General features: G+C 53.1%; 1 protein-coding gene across 1 annotated transcript in view; it reads left to right on the top strand.

Annotated features, from left to right (window-relative positions):
• The first annotated feature begins 2,147 nt into the window (after positions 1-2,147).
• Positions 2,148-16,776, top strand: part of LOC103605446 (cadherin-23-like) — a 132,153-nt gene continuing 117,524 nt past the window's right edge. Inside the window, exons 1-2 of the mRNA XM_008590039.1 lie at positions 2,148-2,528; positions 2,942-3,100. Of these exons, the coding sequence (XP_008588261.1) occupies positions 2,148-2,528; positions 2,942-3,100 (540 nt within the window). The remainder of the gene's footprint in view (positions 2,529-2,941; positions 3,101-16,776) is intronic.

Raw genomic sequence — 16,776 nt, 5'->3', positions numbered from 1 at the left:
TGGGGACATGGCGCCTTCCACCCAGCCCACCCTTGTGGCCGTCTGGGTGAGAGCTGAGAGAGGTCAGGGAGATGGGACCCTGGACCCTTCTCTGACCTCCTCAGCCTTTGTGCCCTTGTACCTCCTCCTGGGCCCCACGCTTGTCACTCCTCGCCTCCACTCCCCACTGCACATGCACGCACATACACCCCTTCTCAGGACCCAGAAGCTGTGGCCCATCAGAGGCCAGCGGGGGCTGCTCCTGTACAGCAGGGTGTGGTCTTGGGGTCCATCTTGGGCCCCCCTTCCTACCCTGACCCAGGATTTCACCGTCTTTTCTCTCTGGTTCCTTCCTCCTCTCCATACCTCTCCGGCTCCTTCTCTCTGTCTCCATATCCTTTGACTGACCGCCTCCCACTGACAGAACTTGGCAAGTGAGCCTCGCAAGGGCAGGGGCTGGGCTTGGGGAGGAGTCGTGGTGGGCATCATGGGGAGGGGGCTTCACAGAGGGCATTGCTCTGCCCTGGCACGGGCGCAGCTCAGCCTGCCCCTACTCCCAGGCCTCCAGGTCTTGTGGTTGAGGATCTGAGGTTCAGGGGAGGGAGAGGTGTTGGTGTCACCTGTTTAAAGCTGTCACACTCTGCCAGCTTTGGCTATTAGTGCCCCTTCAGGCATTTAATTGGTCCCCTCCATCTGACGGGATGGATTCCACGCCAGGGAGAACTAGAAACTCCACAGCCCAAGAGGTCCAGAGGAGGGTTGTTCCCACAATCCACAGGGAGCCACTCTGGACTGGGGACTCTGGAGCCTCCAATACTTGCCTGGACCCCAGAATTGGTAGGAGAGAGCTAAAGGAGCTCAGCTCCCACCTCCCTGTTCAAACCCTCTGGACCAGCGACAGGGCCCAGGCCTGCCTTGCACTCCAAGAAAAATCTAAATGCAACAATTGTCCTTGTTTTGCCAATTTGGTAAAATGGAAAAAAACTCCAGAGACTGATGGGTAGATATTAACATGCATTCATTCCACACTATATTCGCACACTTGTGCGGCAACTCCAGGGGCCTAAGAATCTTGTGGAGGCTCAGGCTGCACTGCAGGAGCTACTTCCTGGCCGCGTGCCCTGTCCTGGATTGGGTAGGAACCAGCCTCCCAGGGACCATTCCCTTGGACCGTATAAGGGCTTTGGGGGCTGGGGCTGCCTGGCTGCCCCTCTCACCAGGAGTAGGCTCCAGAAGGGAACCCCTCAAAGTCCCCTGGGCAACCAAGAATAGAGGGCATGCCTCCTTTGCCAGCCACAGGTTCAACAGAAAAGGGCCCATTCACACGGGGGCTGTGCCGGGCACTGGGCTGGGGGTTGGAGGGGGGGCGTTATTCACAATGAGCAAGAGGACTGCTCTCCTGGCACTGAGCACCCAGGGTGGTAACCTACTGGCCGCCTGCAGCAGGGCCAGGAGGAGCCTCATGACTGTTTACAAACCACAGGCCAGCCACCCAGTTGGAGGGGAGTTTGTGGATAATTCCCCCCACCCCCCCATGCAGGCAGGAAAAGGAAGTCGAACCACTTTCTGAGCAGGCCAGACTGCAGGGGTCGAATAAGTCACATCTCCCACCTTCAGCGATGGCTTCTCCTCCTGACCTGGGACGTCAGTAACAGGGAGATGTCACAAGGTGGCGTATGAGGGGCTCTGGCATATGAGCCACAGCCCTGGTTAGAACAATCAGAAACTTCTGAACTAATGGGAGGCTCCCTCACCCCTGGAACCATGGACTTGGGCCACTGGGACATGTAGAACCCTCGAAGCGTGTGGCCACCGTGCACTGCAGGGCTGGCCACCGCGTGGGTACACTCATCGGGAGGGGAACTTTGCCTCTCAGTCTTCCGGCTTATTCCCATTCCTTGTATAAGCGAACTAGCGTTCTCCCGCCCGGCACGTTCCAGGGAAGGAAGGGGACGCAGCAACTGCTTCATCCCGCATGTCCCCTCATGTCCAGTGGCCTCTTCACCGCCCCGTTCCCTCCACTCCCTCTTCTTTCCTCCATCTCCCCACTGGGTCTTGAGGCTGGCAGGCCCCCACTCCCTGAGTTGGGGTCCCTGAGGCAGAGAAAGGGAGCAGGAGATGAAAGACAAACCAAACCACCTGGAAGGGATGTTGTGGGCATCGACGGGATGATGAAGTCAAAAACAGCCAGAGGAGACTTCCAGGGGGCTAGACCTGGGCAGGAGGTGGGGTCCGGCAGCTACGCCAGGATCACGCAGGGGAGGCCAGGGCCGCTGCGGGGCAGGGACCCCACCAAAGCAGCTCCCCACTGGCCCTCAGTGCCCTCCGCGCCTCCATTCAGGCTCCAGCCTCAGCCTCCTGCGCCCTTTCTGACTGGTTTCCTCTCCCTCCTTGAGCAGGGCCTGAAAAGCATGTTCGAGGTGTACCTGGTGGGGAACAACTCCCACCACTTCATCATCTCCCCCACCTCCGTCCAAGGGAAAGCGGACATTCGCATCCGTGTGGCCATCCCCCTGGACTATGAGACCGTGGACCGCTACGACTTTGACGTAAGGCCCCTCGCCATCCCCATGGGCCAAGTGGGGGAATTTCAGGGCAGGAAGTTGGGAGGGCAACACCTAAAATCCCACCTACCCCCATTTTCCCTTGTGGATCTGACTCAGAGAAGCCCACTGAGAGACGGCAGAGGCTGGACAGCCTCCCCTTTTCAAGGAGGACGAGGATATGCCCAGGAATTGAGTGGAATTTTACGGGGCCCTATCCCAGCCTCAGAAACCCCATCAGGAGCTGCCTGTCTCCTGCCAGCCCAGCCCACTGGCCCCTCCCTCCACACAGCTGGGATGGGCAAGGACTTGAACAGGTGCTGTGGGGTGGGACTGGCAAACACCCAAGGAAGACTTGAGGGGATGAGGGCTCTGGGAACATGTGGGAGCTTACCCGGGCCCCCACTCTGCACACCCAGCTCTTTGCCAATGAGAGTGTGCCCGACCATGTGGGCTATGCCAAAGTGAAGATCACTCTCATCAACGAGAATGACAACAGGCCCATCTTCAGCCAGCCACTGTACAACGTCAGCCTGTACGAGAACGTCACTGTGGGGACCTCTGTGCTGACAGTCCTGGTAAGTCCCCACTGTCCTGCAGCACCACTGAGCTCTTGAGGGCAGACCATGGTGAGGCAGCCAGAGGTATTCCAAGGATCTGGGCAGTCAGGGAATGGGGTGCCCCCAAGCCTCCAGAGGCTGTGTTTGTTGGTGTATTAAAGCTTCTGGACTCTGTATGATGAAGTTCCCTTGGCTGGGGCTGCAACATGGAAAAGAGGCCAGCCTGGGGTAGGATGAGATTGGGCCAAGCACACTTTGGTTTTCTGCCTTTTCCCTGAGAGGGACTGAGCCTGAGGGCCGGGAGCCCAGGAAGTCTTCTCTAATTGGTGGGACAGGTGCCAGCCATCTCTGAGGAGGGCCACCCTCCCTATGCAAGCACTGGCACTAAGGAAGAATGAGCTCCTTGAGGGTGCTTGGGCACGCCCAGCTGCCCTTGGCTGGGACTTGCCCTTTGACAAGGTGCCCCTCCAAGTGTCCATCTGTATTAGTTCATATTCTTGGTTGTAAGGGACAGAAACCCTTAAGTGGTTCAAGCAAAAAGGATCAGTTCATGTAACTCAAAGTATAAGTGATTTCAGGCATGGCTGCATCCAGGCACTCAATTGAGCAGGAGTTGGTCTCCAGCACCGGGCTCTGCCTTTTTGTATTGACAGAGAGAGGCCCAGCCTTTCTAGGCTTACTTCTTACCAATTTATCAGTTCTAGCAAGGAAAAAAATTCTTTTCAGTTCTTCCAGCAAAAGTCCCAGAGCTGATTCTCCTTGACCCAGCTTGTTGGGCCATCTTGAAACCAATCATGGGGATTCTGATATGCCAGGGATGGGTTATACTTCCCCTAGTAGAGCCAGGGGTTGGGGTTGGCCCCATTCAAATTATATAGGCTGAAAATGGGGATAGGACTTCTATTATAAGAAGAAAGGGGATTGGATGCTGAACAGATCAAAGTGGTAGATATTGCTACACAAGCTTGGGGTCTTGCCCATAGTAGGTGCTCAATAAATGCATGCAGTGGAACTCACTGCTGCCCCCTCCCTGCCCACTGGAGGCCCCGGGTCCTTGCTTCCATTTCTTGCTGCATCCCCACACCAAGCAGAGACACTGCCTGCTGATATCAGGCCTCGCTGCAAAGTGTGTTTACTCTACAGACAGATGGTATGAAATTGCACTGGGCCCCCAGGCCCTTCCCATCTGACAGTTATCAATATTTCCAACAGACCGTTGGATGCAAACAATAAAGTCTGCTGCATCTGTTTTCTCCACCCCCTGCCTCCCCAGCCTGTGGCTCCCCCAGCTTTCACCAAGGTGCTCCCTGCAATAAGTCACAAGGTACTAGAGGCTCCCTGGACCATCCTCTAGCCTCTTGGGCCCAGCCAGAGAGCAAGTGCCAGAGGCTCTGGCCTTCTAGACTCAAAGAGAGTCTTCATCCCACCACCCACCTTTGAATGTCAGGGTGAAGGGCATAGAGTAGCCTGTGCTTCAGGGGCCTCACGGTGGGTGGAGGCCCCATCCCCCACAGGTCTGGGACCATATGGCAGAGAATCCTAGTGATAGGTCCAGGCTTGGTGGGTACCAGGGCATTCCTTCCTGGCATTCTTGCTGGGGACAGAGTTTCTCACTTTGCAGTCCAAAGTTCCCATGGCCCCAGGGAAGGGATGGGGGAACCTACAGAGCAGGGATAAGTTGTGAAGCATGACAAGGGACATCCCTTGGCTGGTGGCACCAAGGACAGGTGTGTCGGGCCCGATCCAGTCTGGGGCTGGACTGGTGAGCAGGTTCTGGTGGATGTGAGCCAAGCCCCATGGACCAGGTTTTATCCAGAGCTGGAGCAGACCCTGTACCTGCTGCATAACGTACCCACCTGACCCACCTCTGGTCCCTCTCCCAGGCCCCCTCCACATATTTGGCAGATGGAGCTCAGCCTCCTCTGTGTCTGCTGTGGATCTGCCCAGGGATGACAGATCCAGCCAGCTCCAGTCCCTGGGTGCCTTTGTCCAAGCCTTACCCACCTTCTGCTCAACACCCCACTCCCTGGGTTTGTGGAACTCTGAAGATAGAGAGGCTGTTTCACCCAACAATAAGCTCTCACAGCAGGACTGTGTGTCTTCAGGAGTTCAGGACCTGCAGGGAGACAGTGTGGGCCCTGGTCTCCCTGCCTTTGCTGCCTGCTGGTCTGTCTGCGTCACTCTGAGCCATCATTTCCTCACCTGCACAATGGGCATGCTATCTCCCCAGGTTGCTGTAAAAAGGATGTAAACACATCCTGGATGATCCCCACCCCGCCCCGCCCCATCATCTCCGCATCTCCCCAGGGTGCTTCCAGAGAAAGTTTCCCGGCCTCAGCACCCACACCACCCTGCCCCGCCTCCCCCCACCCTGCCATTCTCCACTCAGAGTCGGAGTCAGCCCGATCTCTCCACCTCCTTTGCCACAAGAGGGGCTGAAGTTACAGCTGCCTGCTCAGGGACTGTGAAATTCCTTCCCTCTGACCTTTTCTGGGATGTTATTAAAATGTTTCATGGGCAGTTGTGTCAAGAAAAAAATTATGAAGAAAAGGAAAATGTTTTAATTTACACTGAAGGCTGGAGCAGAGCCTGCTTTGAGGGCCTCTCCTGCCCCCCTCCCCAGCATGGCCCTGCTTCTGTGGCTGGCCACCTGTCCTGCGGGAAGGTAGCAGTTTAACAGTGGGGTGGGGAAGCTGGAATAGGAGGGGCTGTCGCCACCGGCCTGGGCATCCGGCTGGAGTGGAGAGGTCAGACCTCACCTCCCTGCTCTCTGGGCTCCCCCTAGCCCAGGTTTTTGGGGCCTTAGAGCCCCCAGTTACAGCAAAATGAATTTCTACTGGTGGAGGGGAAAGAGTGTGGACCTAGAGTTCAAAGCCTTGACCTTGTGCCCCAGCTCTGCTCTGGTGGACTTGAGTGAGTAGGGCAGAAGCTGCTGCTTTCTTAGCAACTCAGTGGTAAAACAGAGAAGAGAGATTAACATGCATCTGTGGTCCCTTCCAGACTTAGTGCCTGGGGCACTCGTGCTTAGTGGCAGGGGATGGCTGAGATGACCTCTGAGGACTGATACAACTATTACTATTTCTACTACAGCTGCTACTACTACTGCTATAACAGCTGTCATTATTAAGTACTAACTGTAACCATGTTCTTTATGTGCATTACTTTCAACATGTTAGGTAGATATTGTCATTCTCACTTTACAGATAAGGAAACTGAGGCTCAGGAGTTTAAGTAACTTGCTCAGGGACTCAGGGCTAGTAAGTAACTGAACTGGGATTCCTACTAAGATTCCCCATCCCAAGCCACAAGCTCTTAACCACGGGGCTGCCCATCCAGAAACTTCTGTGTTGGAACACTGAGACTTGTCCTTTCAGCAGTGTTCAGAGCTAAGGGTAGAGAGGAGATGGAAAGTAGTCTGCAGTACCCAGGGGACAGGCCACAGAGTTGCTCCAGGCATGTGTCCTTGGGTGACACTCTGGACCCTCACGAACCTCTGGCACCACCGGGCAAATTTCCACCTCTCTGGGTCCCAAGCCATTCAGGGGTCAGAGCTATGTGAGCTTTTTCATTGAGGTGGAGACTGGGTCACGGAGATTTGAGCACTTTGTTCAGGGAAGCAGGAGTCCCAAGACAGCCCAGAGTTGTCTTCATTAGGAAAGGCTTCCTGGGCACAGCTTTGTAACACCAAGATCATGGGTTTGGATACCCATACTGGCCAGCCACAAAAAAAAAGAAAAGGAAAGGAAAAGCTTCCTGGAAGGAGGGAGGATGCAGGATGAATGTCATCAGGAGCCTGGCCTCTGAGGGGTGACCACACAGGGGAGGGCTGTGCAGGGCTGCGTGTGCACCCACATGTGTATTTGTGTGTGGGCATGTGAGGTGTGCTTGTGGGGGGGGGTGTATGCAGGTATGCTTTTGTGTGCTTGCGCATGTACATGTGTTTGCAACTATGCTCACTCAGGGGTATGTGTATACAATATACACACGTGTGCGGGTTTGGATCCCCATACTGGCCAGCCACAAAAAAAAGAAAAGAAAAGAAAAGAAAAGGCTTCCTGGAAGGAGGGAGAATGCAGGGTGAATGTCATCAGGAGCCCGGCCTCTGAGGGGTGACCACACAGGGGAGGGCTGTGCAGGGGTGCGTGTGCACCCACACATGTGTATTTGTGGGCATGTGAGGTGTGCTTGTGGGGGGGGTGTGCAGGCATGCTTTTGTGTGCTTGCGCATATACATGTGTTTGCAACTATGCTCACTCAGGGGTATGTGTATACAATATACACACATGTGTGTGTACATACGCACATGTGCAGATACATAATGCAACTACATGCATTCAGATATGTGTATACATATGATATACACATTTACCTGCACATATATGAGTGTGTATGTGTGTGCGTGTGCAGGTTTGTGCATGATGCTGGTGGCTCTCCATCCTCTAGGTTGTGTGGTTTGTTCCCCTCACATATCCCAAGGCCACTCTGTGATTCTCTTTCCAATGCTGAATCCTGACTCCTGACGTGGTAACAGAAGTCAGGTGGGAAGGCCCTGGATTGTCTTATTCTGGGACACTGCTAGGCATGGGGCAGCCCCGCAGCCTGGCCAATCAGTGTCTGGGGCCTGGCAGAGTTTGTGGGTGCCACTGGACAGTAGGAGAGGCACAAAATTAATCCAACCATTCATTCATTCATTCAATGAATGTTTGTTAAATACCTACTATGTACTAGGCACATGACTCTGAGGACACAATGGTAACTCACACAATGGCAAGTCTTGCCCTCATGGAGTTTACAGTCTCCTGCGAAAGTCTGACATTAATACTAAGAAATTAATCTTTACATTAAGTATTACTTGCTCTGATGGAGAGATCAGGGAGCTGTAAGATCATACCACAAGGTACCTGATCTTAACTAGGGTCAGGAAAGACTTCCTTGAGGAAGTGACATTTGTGTAGGCATTAACAGGTGAATGAGGGGAGGGAAGAACATTGAAGGAAGAAACAGCATGTGCAAAGGCCCTGCGGCTGGAGTGCAGTGGGTGGGGGAGTGGTAATGATGTGCAGGAAAATGGGGTCCTGCTCCTTTGAAGCATAGGGGGCTTGGCTGTCTCTTCCTCCCAAATTGGCAGTCATCCCAAATATGCCCATTGGGCTGCTGTTCTCATAGTGGGGAAGGCCTGTATCAATTCATCCACACTCCCTTGCCTATTCCGTCCTTGCGGCCTTGGTGGGTGTTTGGGAAACAGCTGGTGGAAGTTGTACCTGGGATGTGCAAGGAGCCAGGCTGGCTTCCTGCGGTATGGAGCTCATGTCCCTGCATTTATTAGCTCCATGGCCCCTGGGCAGTGGGAAGGGGAAGTGTGCTGAGAAAGAACAGCAGCAGGGAGGGAGACCGCCTCTGCGACAGGTCTTACTGAAGTCCAGGGCCTTCTCTCCCTGCACCAGGGGGCTGGGGCACAGCAGCAATGGGCAGAAGATGGACTGTCAGACAGGACAGGATTCTTCCCAGGCAGAGAAATCAGAGCAAGAAGGAGAGGCACTTAAGAGTCCTGACTGGGCAGGTGTGGGGCCTCAGGGCCTGCTCTCAACTTGCTCAGCCTGGGCACAGTGCCACCTCTTGGCTCTAGGCAGACAGAGCAGCCTAGTGGGGCCTGGGAGGCTGGTAACAAGGTCACCCAGGGAGGACCTGCAACCCTGTTTTGCTGTGGCTGGTCACTCTACTCTGGGACCTGGTTTTCTTCCTATCAAATGGGAAAGTAATGCCTGGCCACGTGCATCACTGGGTTGTCAAGAAACCCAGAGCAGTGACATGGATGTAAATAGTTAAGGATGTACAGATGTAAGGAGTGGGTGTTATTATCATTGGCCTTAAGGGCCCGATCTGGCAAGCCCAGCTCTGCCACAGTGGGCTTTTGACAAGCCACTAGGCCTCAGTTGCCTCCTCTGTGACCTTGGGAGATGCCTGCTGGGATCCTACCTTGGAGATAGTTGTGAGAACTGAATGAAGATACTCAGCATAGAGCCTGGCTGGGGACACACTCAGGAGATGTCAGCGAGTCGTGCCAGGCCTCCTGGCCGAGCATCCCTGAGCACCAGCTGTGGATGGTGACCACCCTCGAGTCGTGGCCCTGCCCTGGGCAGCCATGTAACCTGGGCAAGTTGCTGTGCCATTGGGGCCCCAGTGAGATGACTGGGCCAGGTACTGGTTCAGGGCCTTCTGGCCCAGTGAGACAATGTGCTCTGTCCAAGGGCAAAGGGAGACCCTCTTGCTCTTTGGTTTCACTCCCAGTAACATGGAGGTGCCTCCCACCCTGCAAGGGTCCCCGCCCACCCACTGGCCTGTCCCACCCCTCCCTCTCCTAGCCCCCATCTGGAAGTTTGGGAATCATACTTATCCTATGATTAAGAGAGATGAGGCATTTAAAGCACTTAGTGCACTAGAAGGCGCTGGGTAAGTGGCAGCTGTGACGGCCAGTACCGTGACTGTTCTTCTTATCCATCAACTTTCAGAGAGCACCGGTGCTTAAACTTAGGTCTCTGGGTTCCTAGAGGCTCTGCCTTTGGATCCGACTTCTCTGGGCTCTGGGTCCTCTCAGTTGGCACATGCGTTGAGTTCTGGTCTCTGCCCAACCCTGGGAATCCGACCCACAGGCTCCAGCCCCAAGGAGCAGAACACGGAGAAAGTCTAGGTTAGGTTGCAGGAGAGAACCAAGACTCTCGGGAGGGAGGCAGGCGATAGATGCTACGGTGTGCGTGGCCTGAGCAGTTGCCCAGGGACCTGGACCTAGAAAGGCCCTACACTTGGTTTAATGCTCTGCTCTTGCCACCTTGAAATTCTTCATAATTTTAAAACGAGGGGCCCTGGCCCTGCATGCTCACGTTGCATGGGGCCCTGCAGATGAAGTTGCTTGTCCTGGCTGCAGGAGTTTCATAATTCTGTGCTCAGAGAAGCTCGGTGGTTCTCCATGGTTGTCACCCTTCCTACATTGTTCAGTCAACAGACCCTCAGTAAATGCTTACTCTGCGCCATGCTCTGAGCCAGGCGCTGGGGCCCTCTGTTCTCGTGGATGTTATTTAGGTTCCTGTTGCTGCATAAAAACCACCCCAGACCTAGCGGCATAATGCAGCAGTCGTTTTATTACGCTCAAGGATTTGGTGGGTCGGGAGTATGGAAAGGGTGCAGTCGGGGAGGCTGTCTCTGCTCCTCAAGGTCTGGGATGACTTGACCAGCTGGAGGCTGGAACAGCTGGACCTGGAGGATCCACTTCAATAGTGGCCTGTCTCTCCCGTGTCTGGTGCCTGGGCTGGTCTGGCTGAAGGATGGACTCAGCTGGACTGTCACCTGAGTACCCACACATGGCTTCTCCATGTGTCTGGGGCATCTCCCAGTGCAGGGGTTCTGAGCAAGAGCACCCCAGAGGGGGCCTCTGGGGAAGGAGTGTCCCAAGAGAACCATGGAAGCTGTACGTCTTTTCTCATCTAGCCTCCAAGTCATACAGCATCATTCTGCTGAATTCTATTGGTTGTAAGTCACCAAGCCAAGTCCAGCTCTATTGGTTGTAAGTCACCAAGGCAAGTCCAGATTCAAGGGGAGGGGATATAACCATAACCCTAACCCTATTTTGCAACCCCCAACTGTCAAGAGAAGAACGTCAAAGACTACACGAATGTAAATTGTACAACTGCTCAGAGCTGGCTCCAGCTCAGTACCCCCTGGGGAGATGACACGTATGAGCACAGTGCCAAGAGACAGCAGTTTCCCTCTCCCCCTCCTGCATGTCTCACAAACAAGTAGAAGAGCGGAAGGGGAAACCCTTCAACTCCCTTTTGCAGCTGGAGATCTCGGAATAGGAATCTGTCCTGGTAGGAAGAGAGAGAAAAGACAGAAATCCCTGCAGCCCTAGGCACTCCTGGCAGACACCTGTCACACCCCTGTCTCCTGCCCACCCACATCGTCTGCCTTTCCTGCACACCCTGGGCACTTTCTCACCGCGGTGCCTTTGCCCACACTCTCCCCCCTACCCTACCTCACCTCTCCCTTCCTCCTATTTAAGACCATCAAAATCCTGCTGACCCCAGCGCCAGCTCAGTTGGCAGCCCCCTCGAAAGAAGCCTTTTTTCCCTTTTAACTGAAAAGAAGCCTTTCTTCCCTGTTAACTGGCATGTGCCCCCGACTCCCCAAGTTACTCTCCCTCCTCTCTGGTCCCCAGCATGCTCTGTGCCTCGCTTTCACCAGCTGTTCTCACCATGCACATGAGGGATCTCTGGCAGGTGTCCTTTCTTCTCCATGCCACTGAAAACCTTTCCAGGCAGGGTCTCTCTGTCTCGGTGTCCCCACCCTTGGGGTGTACAGCACAGAGTATTTCTAATCCTGTAATCTGGGACATCTAGGGCAGCTTCCTGGAGAAAGGGATGTGGCAGAAGAGGGTGGACAGAAGCCTCATGGAGAAACTGAGGCACAGACAGGGTAAATTATGTACCCAAGGTCACCCAACCAGTCAATGGCAGAGATGTTTGTCTGTGTCCCAAGGCTTGTAACCCCACATTTCACTGTCTGTGCCAGGCTCCGCCACTCATCTCCTCTGGTAATACGTAACCCCACATTTCACTGTGCCACGCTCCGCCACTCATCTCCTCTGGTAATATGCACTTGGAGAAGACTGTGGCCAGGGAGCTCCAAGGCCACTGACTTGTTTTGTGACCCTGTGCCATTCTCAGCTTCTCTCTGGGCTCTCCTGCACAGTCCAAGGAGAGGTAGACCAGATGCCATCTGAACACCTTTTGTAGGCCTTTCGTAGGTCAGGCAGAGGTCTGGGGATGTAGATGCCAGCCCAGACCCAATGCCAAGGTAGAGAGGTGTAATGGCCACCAGATTCCATGATCCTCTGGGCCTCCTAGTCCTATCAGGGCATGTGGTTCCAAGGTCAAGGCTGAACTCCGCCCAGCCCCTCAGCCTGGCTCTGTAGACAGGTGAGCAGGAGCTGACCCTACTTCCCTGGATGCTGCTGGACAGGGCCCATGCCCTAGGGCCTTCCTGGCCCTCTTTGAGCCCCTGTGTCTCCCTGGCCTGTCTACTATCCCTTTCCCCTCCCAGAGCAGGACTCTGCACTCTGATACAAAGGGTGCCCTCCAGATGTACCTACTATACTCTGGGCCTGGGGTGACAGGGTGACAAGACCAGCAAATGTCCCTGTCCATTCCAGGGTCAGGAGGCAGATAATGAACAAGGAAAGTCACAGCATGTCACATGGGGATAAGTGCCATGACAAAATATAGCTGGGCTGGGGTGGGGAGTGCCAGGACTGGGGCTGCTACTACCTTATATCAAGTGAAACGGAGGAGTCCAGAAGGAAGTGAGCGGGGAATGTGGGGTGTGAATCCAGGTTGGAAATCCAGGAAAGAGCTGGCCCAGGTGAGGGAGCTGCAGGTGATGGGCTGGTAGGAAGAGCCTGACAGTGAGTGGATATGCAGAGAGCAGGGGCGAGAGCGGGGAGGTGAGGAGGCCTCCCAGGTGTTGCAAGACTTGAGGATGGTCACGTGGCTGCTCGGTGAAGAATGGGGTGGGGATGGAGGATGGGGGATGGGGGATGGAGGGCACCAGGGTGGGAGCTGGGAGACCAGCTCTGAGGCTACTGCATGAAGCCAGGTGACACCTGATGGCTCCAACCACACAGGTGGGAGAGGTGAAAGATTCAAGACCCCTTCCTCTGCCCCACCCTCCCCTCCCAGCCCCCACTCAAGCCGTGGCACCATTCTCCTCCCCAGACCAGCAAGGTGCATCTGCCTTTACCTCCACATGGCTGGCCAGGTGGGCCCTGTGCCTTCTCAAACTTCAAGCGGAAAGGGCTGGAGGTGGGCCTTCAGCCCTGGGTTGGAGTCCTGCCTCAGCTTCTTACCAGCAGGTGGGCCTTCCCGGGTTACTGATGGTCTCGGGGGTTTCCATTTCCTCCCCTGCAGAATGGGGAGAATAATTCCTATTTCAGCAACGTTGTGGAATAATGTATGTCAAGGTCATGGTCCAGGGCCTGTATACAGCAAGTGCTCCGAAAGTGCTACTAATACCTGCTGTGTGCCAGGCACTTGTTTTCTAGAACATGTTTCCAATAGCATTGGTTTTCTAGAACATGCTTCCAATAGCATTGGTTTGACTTGATTCTACCATTGTATCAAGCTGGTGACAAAAATTGCCAGCATGAACTATTAGTTAGTCTGGGAGATGATAACACAGCCCAACAGGTAGGCTCTGTCTGGACACTTTAGCAAAATACGAAGAGGACAGCTGGGTCAGCATAGAGAAGACAGCCCTTGCACGCCTGCCTGCAAAACACTGGAAGCTGGACCTCCGGACAGACCCGGACCTTTCCGATGCATTCCCCAGCCCCCCAACCCCGTGCTCTCCCCACCCCCTCCTGACACCCCTCACCACTGGCATCTTAATTGATCTCATTGTTCTCAAACCCTTGAGACCTGAGACTCCAGCTGTGCTTAAACAGAACAAAATCTCTTGCAATTTCCCCACCATTTAAAAGAAAATTGAATTCTTTATCTGCAGCCTGGGGAGGGGAAGAGGGAGGCGAGAGAGGGAGAGAAAGAGAGAGACAGAGACACAGTAAACAGTAGGTCACCCTGTGCCTGCTCCCACGCTGTCCTGGAAGGCTTTTGTAGACACACCCTCCCCATTTTAGGGGAGTCTAAGGCTGTACTTCTGGGCCCCTTTAATCCGTTCTTCGGTTCCTGTCCATCAGAGGAGCCGGTGAGCTCGCCAGTGGGAGCTGGGACGAGGCTGAGCTGCTGACGGTGATTGACAGGTCCGGAGTTCCTCTGTCTGTCAGGCCTCAGTGCTCCTTGCCTGTGTTTATCTCTTTAATCTAAATATCAATCCATAAAACCAAAATGGGATGGAATGAGAGGTAGGACAGGCACTAAAGAGAGGAAGAGAGGAGAACACAGCAGGCTGCCACCTTCCCACCGCCCCAGGCTTCTGGAAGGAGCCAGGGCAGGGCTGGTGGGTTGACTAACTGAGTTCCAGGCCTGAGTTGGGATGGTCAGCTGGGGCTCCCTCGCCTCTGCCTCTGAAGTCAATCGTCCTGGACCTTGTGTGAGGTCTGATGGTTTTCAGCAAATTGGTCATTCAATTAATTGATTTTCAGCAAATCTGTCTAGGGCCCCATTGCCCGTCGCTCCTTTGAAGTGCTCCAGTGCCTCTGTCACTGGTACCTCCAGAATCCACCATCCTTGATGAAGAGAGCTCTGCTTGCTGCTGACCTTGGCCCCTCTGCCAAAACAAGAGGACACAGCTGTTAGTCACCACAGACTGATGAACAGGTGCTGTGAGCTCAGTCAATGGCAAGCATGGTGCCAAGCACTTTACACTGCTTTACTCATCTCTTCTACACCCATTGTAAGGAAGACACTGAGGTCCAGAGACGTGAGTAACCTATCCACGGCCAGCCAGATAGTGGCCACGCCAGGATTCAAACCCCAGTCTGTCTGACTCCAAAGCCCCTGGATTCCCTTCTACTTTGCCAGTCACCAGCAGGGCTCCAGCCTGTTGTTGAGGTCAGTGTCTCCAGAGTTCAGAGAAAGTGGGCCTGTGAGGCAGGGGCCGCCCACTCACTGGGTGACCTTGAGCAGCTCCCTGGCTCCAGGGGCCTCAGCATTCTCATCTGGAAAATGAAGGGGTCATGCTGGATGCTCTCTAAGGCCCCCTGTGCTGACATCATGTGACCGCCTTCCCCCACACGGTCCCCTCCTGTACTGAGAGCCTGTATTTTGTGCCTGTCAGACGTCACCCTTCAGTAGATTAGCTGCTGATTGTTCCTGCTCAGGCAATTGCTCAGAGGACACTAGAGTGAAGAAAATGGACCCCCTGGGCAAGGGGACAATGGGTAGCCATACAAGTGGCCAGGGCCAGAATGAGTTCACAAATGCTGCAGACCAAATGCCTGTATGATGTCCACCTGTGCCGTGTGCGATGTCCACCTGTGCCATGTGCTGGGAAGGTTGTGAGCCCTGGGGCCAAGGTGACAGGAGGGAATGACCAGGTCTAGGCCTGAGAGTTTGTCCAGGGAGCAGTTGGGTGAAAGGCTGAGGACAGGTGGGTGGGGTCCCACAGAGGTTTAGGGAGAGGTTGAGCCGGTCCTGTGGGTTTGAGGTGGCTTAATCTTGCTGTATAGTCCCTGTAGGAGGGGATGTTAGCTGTGGTTTATGCTAGCTCATTTCTGGAGTGGCTCAAAGTCCCATATGTTTATTGGTTTGTTTGGTGTTTTTCAAACTTTTTTTTTTAAATCAGGATCTGTAGTAAAAACTATATTTAACTTTATGACCCAGGACACACACTCAAGGCATCCCTATCTAGAACAAAATAATACAGGTTGAGTATCCATTATCCAAAATGCCTGAGACCAGAAGTGTTTAAGATGTCAGATTTTTTCAGATTTGGGAATATTTGCATTATGTGAGAGTACTTCAAAAAGTTCATGGAAAGATTCATATTGTCTTTTAATTCTATTTTTTCCATTAACTTTTCAAAGTACCCTCATACTTACTGGTTCAGCATTCCTAATCTGGAAATTCAAAATCCGAAATGCTCCAATGAACATTTTCTTTGAGCGTCCTGTTGGCACTCAAAAATTTGCAGATTTTGGAGCATTTCAGATTTTAGAGTTTTGGATTTGGGATGCTCAACTTGTACATCCTTACTACATGCACTAATACATCCTAGTATTTTCTATTTTATTTACTAGATTTCATTTTCTGAAATGCTAGTCATGACCCATTGGATTGATTCCATGACCAACTAATGGGTATCGACCTAAGTTTGACCATCTCTAGAAGGAGCCATCTCTGTTTTACCATTTGACAACGATGATGATGATGTCAAGCCCTCACTGCAGGGGACAGAGTTGCAAAGACCTCAGGCTCCAGACTTAGACAACCCAGGTTTTCCTGACTCTGCCATTTCTGAGCAAGATGAAATTGAATAGGTTATTTGTATCAGCAATGACCCAGCACAGCTGCCAGCAAGAGAGACTCCAAAAACATTTGCTTAAATAAGATCAAAGTGAGTTTCTCTCCTATATAAAAGCATTGTAGAGGTTAGCAACCTTAGGTGGCGCCTTCATGCGGGGTCGGCCCCATATTGTCTTTTAATTCTATTTTTTCCATTAACTTTTCAAAGTACCCTCATACTTACTGGTTCAGCATTCCTAATCTGAAAATTCAAAATCCAAAATGCTCCAATGAACATTTTCTTTGAGCGTCCTGTTGGCACTCAAAAATGTGCAGATTTTGGAGCATTTCAGATTTTAGAGTTTTGGATTTGGGATGCTCAACCTGTACTTCCTTACTACATGCAATAATACATCCTAGTATTTTCTATTTTATTTACTGGATTTCATTTTCTGAAATGCTAGTCATGACCCATTGGATTGATTCCATGACCAACTAATGGGTATCGACCTAAGTTTGAACATCTCTAGAAGGAGCCATCTCTGTTTTACCATCTGACAATGATGATGATGATGTCAAGCACTCACTGCAGGGGGCAGAGTTGCAAAGATCTCAGGCTCCAGACTTAGACAACCCAGGTTTATCCTGACTCTGCCATTTCTGAGCAAGATGAAATTGAATAGGTTATTTGTATCAGCAATGACCCAGCACAGCTGCCAGCAAGAGAGACTCCAAAAACATTTG

The sequence above is a fragment of the Galeopterus variegatus genome, unplaced genomic scaffold, assembly GCF_000696425.1.
Source record: "Galeopterus variegatus unplaced genomic scaffold, G_variegatus-3.0.2 Scaffold5817, whole genome shotgun sequence".
Classification (NCBI taxonomy): domain Eukaryota; kingdom Metazoa; phylum Chordata; class Mammalia; order Dermoptera; family Cynocephalidae; genus Galeopterus; species Galeopterus variegatus.
This window is presented reverse-complemented; position numbering and strand designations above follow the sequence as displayed.